Source organism: Daphnia carinata, chromosome 4 (assembly GCF_022539665.2).
Source record: "Daphnia carinata strain CSIRO-1 chromosome 4, CSIRO_AGI_Dcar_HiC_V3, whole genome shotgun sequence".
Taxonomy (NCBI): domain Eukaryota; kingdom Metazoa; phylum Arthropoda; class Branchiopoda; order Diplostraca; family Daphniidae; genus Daphnia; species Daphnia carinata.
Genome location: NC_081334.1, coordinates 4455565 through 4467648, shown reverse-complemented (window position 1 = coordinate 4467648; position 12084 = coordinate 4455565). Strand labels below are relative to the sequence as shown.

The following is a 12084-nucleotide window of genomic DNA, read 5'->3' as shown; positions in this document are numbered from 1 at the left end:
GGCCAAAGGGGTCACACACACACACACACACACACACTGGGGTAGGTGGAGTAGGTGGAGGAGGGGGGGAGTCTTTGAGTTATGACTAGTCGTGACCTACGTGAGGTTATCTGTTGCATCGCGTAAACGCACAACAAAAGAAGCGCAGGATCAACAAGGCACTGGGGTGAGGCAACTCCCTCCTCTCTTTAAATATTGCCTACCGAATGGGATCGTGTGGTGACCTATTGTAGTCGACCTTTACAGATGTTCAACGTCAAACGTTCAATTGATTGGGGAATTTATTTATTTATTTTTTTTTTTTTTAACTATTAGATAACGCGTTTAGGTGGGAGGAGAAATAAATAATGGCCATATTGTTTGAGTGTCTTGTAGTAACAAAAGGAGAATTAAAAAAAAAAAAAAAAAGAATTTCGTTTTGAAAGAAAAAGGGGTGACGTCTGGACGTCTATAAATAAAAAAAAAAAAAAAGGGGGGTGGATCGTATGCCAAGTCATCGTTTGGTAAATGCGCTTGGCACAACTCTTTTGTTTTTCTTTCCCCTTTTGAAGAACAAAATCGGAATGACATAATCTGAATTGTTTATCTTTCACGATAACAACAACAACAACAAAAAAAAAGTCCCTCGGTCTAGGAATGTTAATTGAGAAAGCCTTTGCGTCTGATGACAACAGAATCATGTGCTCGCATCGACATGACGTACGGTTGGATTTTCTCCTGGATGTCGAGGTGGTGGCTCTTCTCAGCGGATGTCAAACACAAAAAGAAAACGAGACTCGTGTAACAATGGGCTACTACACACATTTCCTCGTTGGGCCCGTCCTTCTCCTCCTCTACACGACAGCAGTTTAGTCTAGCAATAGTTGGCGCATTTTATTTCGGGACAAACACATGTATATATATATGCAGGCAAAATAACAACCAAACAAAACGCCTACCGTCCAGGTGTGTTGTTTATTCTTATTATTCGTGGAAAAAAAAAAAGAAAAGAAAAACGCGCGTTCTTTCTTTTTCTTTTTCTTTTTTTTTTTTTTGTTTTGTTTGCTTTCGTCTTGTCGACAAGAGAAACAAGTTTATCTTTCTTCACTCGACGCTAATGTGGGGCTACTTTGTGTGCCAGCAACAACAACAGCAGCAGAGGAACAATTATTCAACAGGGGCATAAGAGTCTTGATGATTTTTTCCTCGTACATTTTTCTTTTCTTTTTTCTTTTTCTTTTCTTTTTTTTTTTTTTGAAAGAAAACACAGCGTTGCCAGTACGCCAATAAAGAAATAGCGGAATGAGAGACATTCGATTCAATACGAGTACAAGTGGCAAATGAATAAAAAAAAAAAAAACAAAACAAAGACGCAGGCAAAAAGAAAATGAGGAAAGAGAATCTTTTGCGTTTTTTTTTTGATCAATCACACTGGGAGCGGTATGTAGGTCCTGGGAACGGGAAGTTCGGGGTCCGTCAACATTACATACGAAAAAAAAAAAAAAAAAAAAAAAAAAAAAAAAAAACGAAATGGCGTGTGTTTTTAAAGATAGCCGGTCTGGTATAGAAGAAGCTCTCGCATAGAGTAACACACACACACACAGGTGTGTGTACGCGCCTGTTTGCGAACTGCTCCATCAACTTGGTGTCATCGATCAACGCTTAAAAGAAAGTGCAGGCCGCCTTTTGGCATCCGGCCAGAGACGAGGTTCGCATTCGTCGGGCCCCGCTCGTAGTTCTTAACTCTTTTTTTAAGCGCGTTTTTTTTTTCTTTTTTTTTTTTTTTTTTTTTTTTCAATACGCGTTCGTCGTTTGTTTCGACACACAACTTTCCTCGTCTTTTGAAGAAAGTCTGCGCAACACAATACCGCTCCCCCCCTTTAGATATTCACGTTTGGAGCTCTGTGAAAAAAAAAAAAATTTATGATCGCCCATTCCTGCCAAACCCAATCCGATACGAAAAAAAAAAAAACAAAAAACAAACGCGTGTTCTATAATTTTTTTGTTTTTCGTTCGAGACACAAAGAAAAAAAAAAAATCGGTTTGTTTTTTTTTTTTTAAATGAAAAGGTCGGATGTCTGAATGTGATATGCAAATTGTGTTTGTGGATTGCGACCCGGCGACGAAAACCGAGGATAAGATTAGGAATCAAATTCGAAAAGTCTCTTGTGGGGCATATCAGTGTCGACGAGATTCCGAATGACGATCCCGAGATGAAAGACGTAATCAATCCCGTTCATACGCGTATCTCTTTCTATCAATAAAAATAAATCCCTCCTCCCCTAAAACATGTTTGGGTGCGATGGGCCATACGATAGTTTGGGTCTCTGCCCTCCTCCCTTTTGTTCTTTTGAACAGATTCCAGCGCAAGGGGTTCTCTTTCCAATGACAAAACTGAACGGACGGCAGGGGTATCGTGTGCTGCTCACGTAATGCAAAGGGATGAGCGTCAAGAAGAGGATGATGTCAGCTGGAAGGTATCAGCTGCGACGAGGTCGATTACGGCCGTGCGCACCCAACATGAGCGTGAAATTGAATCTGAAATGTATTGGCGCCGAGTCGCTACGAAAACCAGCTCATTATTCATCAAATGTTGAACGCAACGGAGCCTGTGCACGAGACTTGGCCCTACCACCTACCCGCTGCTCTCGGACGAAGCTGGTCAAAGAGATGGACGACCAGACAGGTCCACTCTGTTACCGCCTCTTTTCGTTTTCGTCGGACGTAAAGCAAAAAAAAAAAAGAAAAAAAAAAAAAGAAAAAAAAAAAGGTCGTTCATCAGTAGGAAAAGCTTCTTTTCTTTTATGTTCCTCGGCCGTCAACGATGCGCCCAATCCCGCCTACCTTAACATGCAACAGACGGAGAGACAGGGGTTTTTATTTTTCTGTTGGCATTTTCTAGTGAGCGATTTATTCGAGGGCGTTGACAGATGCGACCGAGTTTTTTTTTTTTTTTTTTTTTGGGGGGGGGGGGGGCCAAGTAGCGCTGCTCCATATCGACGGTCACGGCCACTGTATTTCGTAACATCTCCGTCCAAACCACGGACCTTTTTTTTTTTTTTTTTTGGATCCCCCCCCCCCCCCGTCCGTATTTGAAACCTTTTTCTCTTCTCAAATGTCAATCAACAAATAAAAGGATGTTTCTTGATGTGTTGAACAGGAATTGTACGAGAAATGCACGGAATGCAGAACGGATTCCGTTGCAGCGAAAAGGGCGAGCCGGGCGAACGCGGAGAGAAAGGCGAAAAGGGAGACGCAGAGCGGGTGAGTTTTTTAACCCTCTCATTTGCATTTTGAAACTGCGGACGTTTGTTTTCTCTCGATACAAAAACACGCGTCCATTTTAGATTGGGTCTCGACGTTTGGATGGCGGTTACTGTTATTGCCCTTAATCGGCGAAATGTGACGTTGATTGGCCCTCATTCGAAATTCACTGTCAGTTGAACGGACGACGAGTTAGGCAAACTAAACAAACACAACCGGTTCAAAAACAAAAACAAAAAAAAAAAAAAACTCCTTTTATTTTTATTTTTTTTTTTTTTTTAATTCTAAATTTAATGGATGCCAAAGCGTAACGAGCGTATCTCGAACGTGAATCTTGACATGATGTCCGCCTTCGACTCGTGTGACTTAAGCCGATTGATGGCCACAGCCCAACAGTCCAACGTGATAAAAACCAAAACAACATTGGTGTCGTTCGAAACCCACCCCCCTTCGACTTTTTTTTTTTTTTTTTTTTTAATTGGGAAACAATGTCGTTCAATCTTATTGGCCCGCAACACTTGTTAGCTTAAACATTGATGGATATCTATTTTTTTTTTTTTTTCTACGCTCAAATCACCCCCGCCAGCCAAGGAAAAAAAAAAAAAAAATAAAAATAAAAATAAAATATGTAAAGGTTTTGCTCTTTGATGTGCCACAAAAACCGCCTCTTATTTATCCCGAATGGCTTGTTGTTCGGCCATCCATCAGCCGATTTCTTCGACAACCTAATCACTTGCGCCATTGGCATCTGCCAGAGAGACACCTGAAAGGCCTCCGGTCAATTGTGTCTGCTTGATGAAAAAAGTCTGAGAAGAAGAAGAAGAAGAACGTCGAAAGAAAAGAGGGAAAATGGTTTGTCGCTATTGACACGTCAATTTCCACCTTCTCCTACCGCCATTTGATATGCGCGTGATAAGCAAAGAAGATCGTGACCTGGCAACAAGCGATCGAGCCAAAACCAAGACAAACTTTGATCTTTTCCCGACTATGTGTACGTCGTATTCATCTTGTTTCTTTCTTTTTTTTTCTCGTGCGCATGTCTCTATAATAACGAATGCGCCAAAAATGATCGCTCATCCGCCGGCATTTTTCGTCTGCCACTTTTATCCTTTTCTTTTATTCGGGATTATTTCAAAAAACAAAAACAAAAACAAAAAAACAAAAGAAAAGAATAACCCTCCTGCCCTTTGTCTGAATGATGATGATGTTGTTAAGGCTGTCCGTTACGAAAGACAAAGATGATGGGTGAGGGGTGCGGTGGGGGGGGGGGGGAAAGAAAAGGGGTTCGTGTCGCCCTCGGGTGGCGTGATTTAAACAACTGTAAATCCTCATCTAATCAGTTTTTGTGTGTTTTTTTTTTTTTTTTTTTTTTTTTTTTTCTCCAAATTTCTCGTTGTCTGATATCTACACGAACGAAAAACACAAAGGGAAAAAGGAAATTTAAAGCTCACTTTAAAGCAAGTACAAGTGGCCCTCTTTTGAATAATGATGATAAACGTTGTTAAAGCTACGAGGAAAAGAGGAGGCAGAGAGTTTGAGACGATGACCAGATACGTACAACAGTTTGATAGCGGCCGGTCACGATCTTTTCAATTACCGGCTACTAACAGTGAAGTGGGAGCGTGATGAAAAGCAGAGATTGGCGCAGCCTCTTGAAGACGATGGCAAAAGGGTTGGGCCTCTGTTTTGCCTTTGCTCTCCAGTAGAGACGGGGCGCCCCTCTTTTTGCTGCACCGCAAATTGATTCCATTTACGATCAATTACGGACATTGAAATTCCAACTTCAAGGCGCTTACTTCATTGTTTGTTTTTATCTTTTTCTTTTTTCTTTTCATGTTCTTCTTTTCATAAATAAAAAAAAAAAAAACAAAAAAAAAAACAAAAGGGCGGCGGCGTTTGTGGATGCAACGAGACCTCTATCATCTCAAAGCTGGCCGAACAAGTCAAACAGGGCGTGCCTGGCCCACCGGGCGTCGACGGCAAACCTGGCATGACGGGCATTCCGGTACTGTCGACCAACTGATGACATTTTGCCGATAGCAACAAAAAAAAAAAATAATAATAATAATAATAATAATTCCATTTTTTTTTTTTTTTTTAAATGCTGTTTCATCGGCGTCTTGTTGTTGTTGTTTTGGGCAGGGCGCCCAAGGGCCAATCGGACCTACAGGACCTGCTGGCCCAGCTGGAGATAAAGGCGAGCGCGGAGATGCCGGCCCAATTGGCAAGGAAGGACAGACTGGTCCGAAAGGCGAGCCAGGTCGTGATGGACTTCCAGGAATTCCTGGCAACCCGGGACTGCCAGGACCACCGGGTGTGGCCAGCGGACCTCTCATTCTCGAAGTGAGTATTTTCGCCCCCTGCTTTTTTTTTTTTTTTTCTCTTTTGATTTCGTCAAGAAAGAAAATTCTTTGACTTTGTCATTCATCATCTTGGCGCTTTGTTTGGCTTAACTCAATATTGACTTTAACACGCGTTTCTCTCAAGACGGATTGGAAACCGAGGAATATGTACAAGGTACTTCCTTTTTGCCCCCCCCCCCCTTTTTTCGTCTATCTCTCTCTCTCTCCTTACATTCCCCTGGACTTTTTTTTTTTTTGGTTTCGTTTGGCTCGTGACTACAGAATTATTCAACTTCAACACGAGTTATTTTTGGCGTTTTTAATTTGGTTTGATACATTCAGTGTATTTTGGGGCGCGTGTCTTAACATTTGTATTTCCTATTCTTTAAAAAAAACAAACAAAAAAACAAAAAAAAAAAAAACAGGATGGATTTGGATCGGGTTATGGAGCTTTAGGCCGACCAGGAAGTCCAGGACCTAAAGGGGATGCTGGAATGAATGGCAAACCGGGACCGAGAGGCGAAAGAGGAGATCCGGGACCCAAAGGCGAACGTGGCGTTAAAGGAGACACTGGCAACGACGGAGAACGCGGACATCCTGGCAAGGATGGAACTCCTGGAACCAAAGGCGATCAAGGATCTCCAGGCCTCGACGGAATGCCCGGACTGCCGGGAGAAAACGGACGACCGGGTACCAAAGGCGAAGCTGGGGAACGCGGTCTGCCGGGACTGCCCGGTCCGCCTGGTCCTTCTAGCCCCATGCAGCTGGACGATATGGACGTGGGATCGGGTGGCGGGCCGCTATTTGGTTCGTCCAAATGGCCCAAAGGGACGAAAGGAGAGCCGGGCGACAAAGGCGATCGAGGAGCACAGGGCATCATGGGTCTCGCTGGTGCGAAAGGCGACGCTGGAGAACCGGGACTGCCAGGAACTAAAGGCGATGTCGGACCTGCCGGCCCGGCCGGTCCCGTTGGACCAGCTGGACCTACTTCGGTCATCTCGAGTCTGGCAGGGATGAAGGGCGATCAAGGAGAACGGGGCAAAAGAGGCAAACCTGGTCCTCCAGGCTCACCAGGACCTTCGGGTCCTGCTGGCGACAACGGTGAAATCGGTATCCCCGGCTACCAGGTAAAAAAAAACAATTCAATTTCCGTTTGTGTTGTCAAAAGAAATGCGTTCTTTTTATTAACCAAACTTCAAACGTCATTTTATGCAAATTCACGGACATTTGGTAGAAGGTAAACGTCTTGTTGAGCTCATCAGCAAAAAAATGAAAATCCAAGTCCAGTTTTCTAAATCTGTGGACGTTTAAAAAAATGAAGATCTTGTTCTACGCCATAGGGTCGTGTTGGTCGTCCAGGTGCGATGGGCCCACCCGGCTTACCGGGAGCTAAAGGTGAACCAGGGACATCTAGTGGATTCCTGGGTAGCTCACCGGGACCCAAAGGTGATACTGGAGCACCAGGCAAACCTGGCACTCCAGGAATCAACGGCCGTGACGGACTACCAGGACCTCCAGGTCCACCAGGCCCTGCCAGTCCTCCCTCGTTTCATCATCAAGCTGCTCATCCTATTCCTGGTCCTCCAGGACCTCCTGGGCCACCGGGACCCCCAGGTCCTCCAAGTGGTTCGTCTAGACCAGGTAAAAGGAATATATTTTTCTTTTTTTTTTTTTTCTGCTTATTATTTAATTAAACGGAAAAGAACTAATTGCTAGTAATCGTGATTGACCTTTTACATTTTTCCTGCTGCTTTGGATCAATTAAAACTAACAAAACCCCTTAAAAAAAAAAAATATGTAAACTACGAATGCAAAAAAAAAAAAAAAAAAAAAAAAAGGCTCCAAAAACCGCGGAGCTTTTCACGAACTCCGCAGTTTCGTCAACTACAATCAACCAGGTAGCACGTTGTCGCATCATGGCATGCATTTCAAAATAATTTGCATTTTGAAAGTGGATTTATTTTTTTTTATGTCATTGAAAGTAAACGTGCAAATTTCGCTTGTAGGATCGTCACAAGGCGAGGAGAATCAGAAAGTGGTGCCGGGAGCCATCATTGTCACCAATATGGAAGCTCTTTTCAAGGTAACAAAAAAAACAAACAAAAAAAACGACGAGATTTCAACTTATCTCTTGGCGTTCTCCTTTTTCCTACCTGTTGTTCATCTTTTTCGTTTTCCCAAATAAAAATCAAATAGACTACGGGGCGTCATCAATAGGTCGGGCATTGAAGAAAAAAAAAAAAAGAGGCAAGGCCCCCCCCCTTTTTTTTCTGAATTCGTTTTGGCCGCTCGTTCAAGTCACTTTCTTTCTTGCTTTAGACTTTACGTTTATTGTGTGTACTTAAAAGTCTCGTGTGTCGCCTTTAAGAAGAAGAGAAAATACGCTGGCGGATCTTGTTACCTGTCGATGGACATAATGACCATTTCTGACTAAATCCTTAGGACTTCAGTACTAACGCATAAAAAAAAAAAAGGACGTTGCATAGCGAAAAGAAGAAAGAAAAAAAAAAAAAAAATGCGAAAATCCAGATGGGAAAATGGTGCGTCTTTTGTACTCATCGGGAAAAAGAAATAAATGTGCGCGTCCTGTGTAGCGAATAAAAAGAAAAGAAAGGCCACTTCAAGCACTCCCCCCGCTGTCTGAACGGAACAAACAAGCGAAGAAGGCCGGTTCTACGACCTTGTTTTTTTTTTTTTGTTTTTTTTTGTCTGTCCTAGTTTAAAAAGGCCGCGGTACAGCTGGAACCACTTGTGTGTATTTGGACGTGTGGCTCTCTCGATGGCCTGCAAGTGTTGGGCCAGGTGGCGTTGAGCTTTTATCGATTGTGATCGCGCACGACGCGGAGAGACAGAAGGACCCCGTGACGAGCCCCTGACATTTTCAACGACATAAAATGAGAAGAAAAAAAAAAAAAAAAAAAAAAAACATCAGCCGTTTGTCTAACAAATGGTCGACGTGAACGACCGATGGGATCGAATGATGATGACAAAATGCTAGCAAGAAACATCGACAGCAACAAAAAGAAGATTTCCTTTTTCGCATGGGTTGGGTTATTGGAGGGGGGGGGGAATAGAAAAAAAGAAAAAAAAGGATTTGTTTTGTTTTTAACGGCCGTGTGTCATCGTTAAACGAAAAGCCACGTCTTCTCTTTCTTTTCAGGGTTCGTTTTTTTTTTTTTTATGTACGAGAAAAGAAGGTTGAAAGTAGATTGGACAAGTCCATTAACGGCAGTGTGTCATTCCTTCTCACCTGAGCGCCGTGTGTCTCTCTCTCTCTCTCTAATGAACCGTAAGGCTATTTTTAACGTCTCTTTTCTTTCTTGTGTGTCGTACGCAGATTTCCGACATCAGCCCCGTCGGAACGATCGCCTACCTCTACGAAGAGGAGAGTCTTCTAGTCCGCGTCCGTAAAGGATGGCAATACATCTCTGTGAGTTCATTTTTTTTTTTTTTTTTTTGGATTTGAACTTTTGCATTCGTGACGCTGTTGAAAAGGATTTGAGAAAAATTGTTGTTATGTGAGAAATGAACAGACACACGATAATGTTTTGATTTGTGTGCCAATGAAAAATGAAAAAAAAAAAAAGATGGGCAATTTCGTTCCGTTGCCGGCGCCGACGACGACAACAATTGCGCCGCCGACCACATTGAAACCGACGCCGGCCAGCGCCATCGACAATTTGCTTCCGAAAATCGCCGAAGGGCCTAGCGTAAGTTTTCTTTTTATTTCTCGTTTTGGTTTTTTTTTGTTTTTTTTTTCGTTTCATTTCATTTCATTTCATTGCGTGAATAAAACTCGAGAAATGTTGGTAGTGAGGGGACAAAGATGTTTCATTTCCTTGTTGTCTGTTTTTGCCTTGAACCTCATGCTTTTCATTCAAGGATGAGGAAATGTGGCAGGTAAGATTGCCCCACTCTAATCTTGTGGTCTTTTCTTTTTTCAACAAAAAAAAAAAATTGAAAACAAAAATTTCCTATTGTTAATGGACGCTGCCTTTCCTTCAAATTTGACTTGCCTTTCGGCGTCGCTGGCGAAAATAGGACGAACCTGTCAAACCATCGGTATACAATGGAAACGCATGCGTTCGCTGTAGTACATCACTTGAATGGTCCTTGTTGTACACTCGTCGTTTTTTTTTTTTTCTTTGCTTTTTCGACATCCTGTTTGGTCGCCAACGATAATTTGTACATTTTTTTGTTTTCTTTAAAAAAAAAAAAAAAAATGGAAAATTTAGTTGAGATTGGTGGCACTTAATGAACCCCTTTCTGGAGACATGGGTGGCATCCAGCGCGTGGATTACGCGTGCTTCCGACAAGCTCGTCAAGCAGGACTCAAAGTAGGATATCTTTTCTTTATTCTTTTCTTTAAAAAAAAAAAAAAAACAAATTAGACGACAAGCAACAACACCTTTCTTTTTTTCTTATCTCGAATTTAATTAAAATCGGATTTTTTCTCTCTCTCTCTCTCTCTCTCTCTCTCTCTCTCTCTCTCTCTCTCTCGTTGTTGATTAAGGGAACGTTCCGAGCTTTTTTAGCTTCGCGTGTCCAAAATCTTGACACGATCGTCCGCTCATCTGACCGTGAATATCCAGTCGTCAACCTTAGGGTATTATGTAGTAAAAACATCACATTATAATCATCTTTTCATCGTTGCATATTCAATTTGAGCAGCAGAAAAAAAAAAAAAAAAAAAAAAAAAAAAAAAAACTTCTTTTTTTCTTTTTTTTTCCCTCTTTCTTTTTGGAATTTTATTTATTTTTTTTTTGGAACGTGCGTGTCACGAAATCTATTATGTTTTTTATCTTTTGAATTGTCTCACTAGGGAGAAGTGTTGTTTCGCACCTGGAACGACATGTACCGCGGCGGGAGGGCCGGCGAATTCGCTTCCAGTCGTCAGCACGACATCTACAGTTTCAACAACCGCAACATTTTCAATGACATCGTCTGGCCGCAGAAGGTGGTCTGGCATGGAGCCGGACCGAACGGCGAACGCCAGCTGGATTCGTATTGCGATGCCTGGACATCGAGCGACCCTAAGAGCCTTGGAGTGGCCGCCTCGCTTATCGGCAGCTCGCCGTCGCAACAGCAACAGCAAGTTCACGCCGGCAAACTGCTGGCGCAGGACAAGTTCTCGTGTCAGAATCGATTCGTCGTCCTGTGCATCGAAGCCACCAGCCAAGGCGTCGGCAGTTCGAGAATGAAACGAACGCCGGAGCACATCATCTCCGAGGAACATTATCAAGCCCATATTCAGTCCCTTTATTGAACGCTATTATTAGGTTAAAAACATTGTTTCGTTTTTATTTTTCCTTTTTGTTTTAACAGATGACATTTTTGGTGTCTGAAATTTTGAATTTTTATTTGGAGCCTCACTCGGCAGCTGATCCCTCCTTTTTTTCTTTTTTTAATCTTTGCCTCTTGTGCAGCTTTTTTTCCTTTGAAGCAAAACAACAAAATAATGTTTGTTATTTTTATATATTTCTTTTTCTTGTGGAAATCTTCCTTCGTGGTGTGTGTTGCATCAGTCACAAAATGTGTTCTGCGTCCAAGTCTTTGATACCACGACAGAAAGATTCTTGACTTTTTTTCTTTTTTTTTTAATGGTTACAAACTAACACATCATCTCTACAACATATCTATCACGCTTCAGTCTCTGGCTTTGCGTTTAAAAAAAAAAAAATCCCCTTTAATTATATTATCAACTCTCTTTCAGTTTAAGTTTTTTTTTTTTTTTAAATAATCAATTTGCTATGATTTAATTTGTTGACAAAGAAGAAGTAATTTTTGGGTTTTCGATTCCAAATGTTTTGTGTGAAAGAAACCGACATTAGACGGTCAGAGAATTGATTTGAGTGTAGTCAAAAGATCCCGCTCGCAGTTTTTGTCCTTGCGTGTCGCGTGTACTAACTTTTACCCCCGTCGTGCGGTGAAATTAGCCAGGTCTGTTCCTCCCCCCTACCCTTCCATAACCAGCTGTTTCGAAGAATTGCCACAACTTTAACAATCCATTTCGACACACGATGGTGGTACTGGCCGGCGTGAGGGCTTGGGAAAGGAGAAAAGAATTTCGGAAGTAGACGAGTGCAGAAAATTACAACTCGAAAATGGAAAAAAAAAAAGAAAAAGAAAAGAAATTTACTTGTTCTCTCTGCTGTAATTCTTTTCTTGGTGGTTTGGCGATGGAGGCGGCCATCGCTTCGTACACCCAACCGACCATCCTTACATGTGAATTGTCATTTGGAAAGAGAGTTATATGGTCTTTTTACTTTTATTTTTCATTGTTTTCTTTTCTGATTGTTATCATTATCTCCCTCCCCCTTTTTTTTTTCCTTGATGAAATTTGTACATTTCTACATGGGAACTCTTCATGTCTTGCCAAAGGCAACACGCCCATTATTATATCACTTTTGTGTTCTTTATTGTAATCATAACCAGCCAGAGCTTGTTGAAATACATTTTTGCTGATTGTCCATACTGTCGCTGTCTGCCAGTAAGTCTG

The 12084-nt window shown here is 42.0% G+C and overlaps 1 protein-coding gene across 3 annotated transcripts in view; it reads left to right on the top strand.

Annotated features, from left to right (window-relative positions):
* LOC130694999 (collagen alpha-1(XVIII) chain-like) overlaps positions 1-12059 on the top strand; it is a 29069-nt gene extending 17010 nt beyond the window's left edge. For 2 of the 3 annotated variants that reach the window (XM_059495049.1, XM_059495050.1), the window contains exons 9-21: positions 3140-3243; positions 5129-5248; positions 5386-5586; positions 6011-6712; positions 6926-7226; positions 7592-7668; positions 8923-9015; positions 9173-9295; positions 9468-9485; positions 9627-9647; positions 9821-9922; positions 10099-10191; positions 10408-12059. In XM_059495049.1, the coding sequence (XP_059351032.1) occupies positions 3140-3243; positions 5129-5248; positions 5386-5586; positions 6011-6712; positions 6926-7226; positions 7592-7668; positions 8923-9015; positions 9173-9295; positions 9468-9485; positions 9627-9647; positions 9821-9922; positions 10099-10191; positions 10408-10851 (2399 nt within the window). In that variant the 3' untranslated portion in view covers positions 10852-12059. The remainder of the gene's footprint in view (positions 1-3139; positions 3244-5128; positions 5249-5385; positions 5587-6010; positions 6713-6925; positions 7227-7591; positions 7669-8922; positions 9016-9172; positions 9296-9467; positions 9486-9626; positions 9648-9820; positions 9923-10098; positions 10192-10407) is intronic. The other variant, XM_057518115.2, reaches the window with a different exon arrangement.
* Positions 12060-12084: the final 25 nt, after the last annotated feature.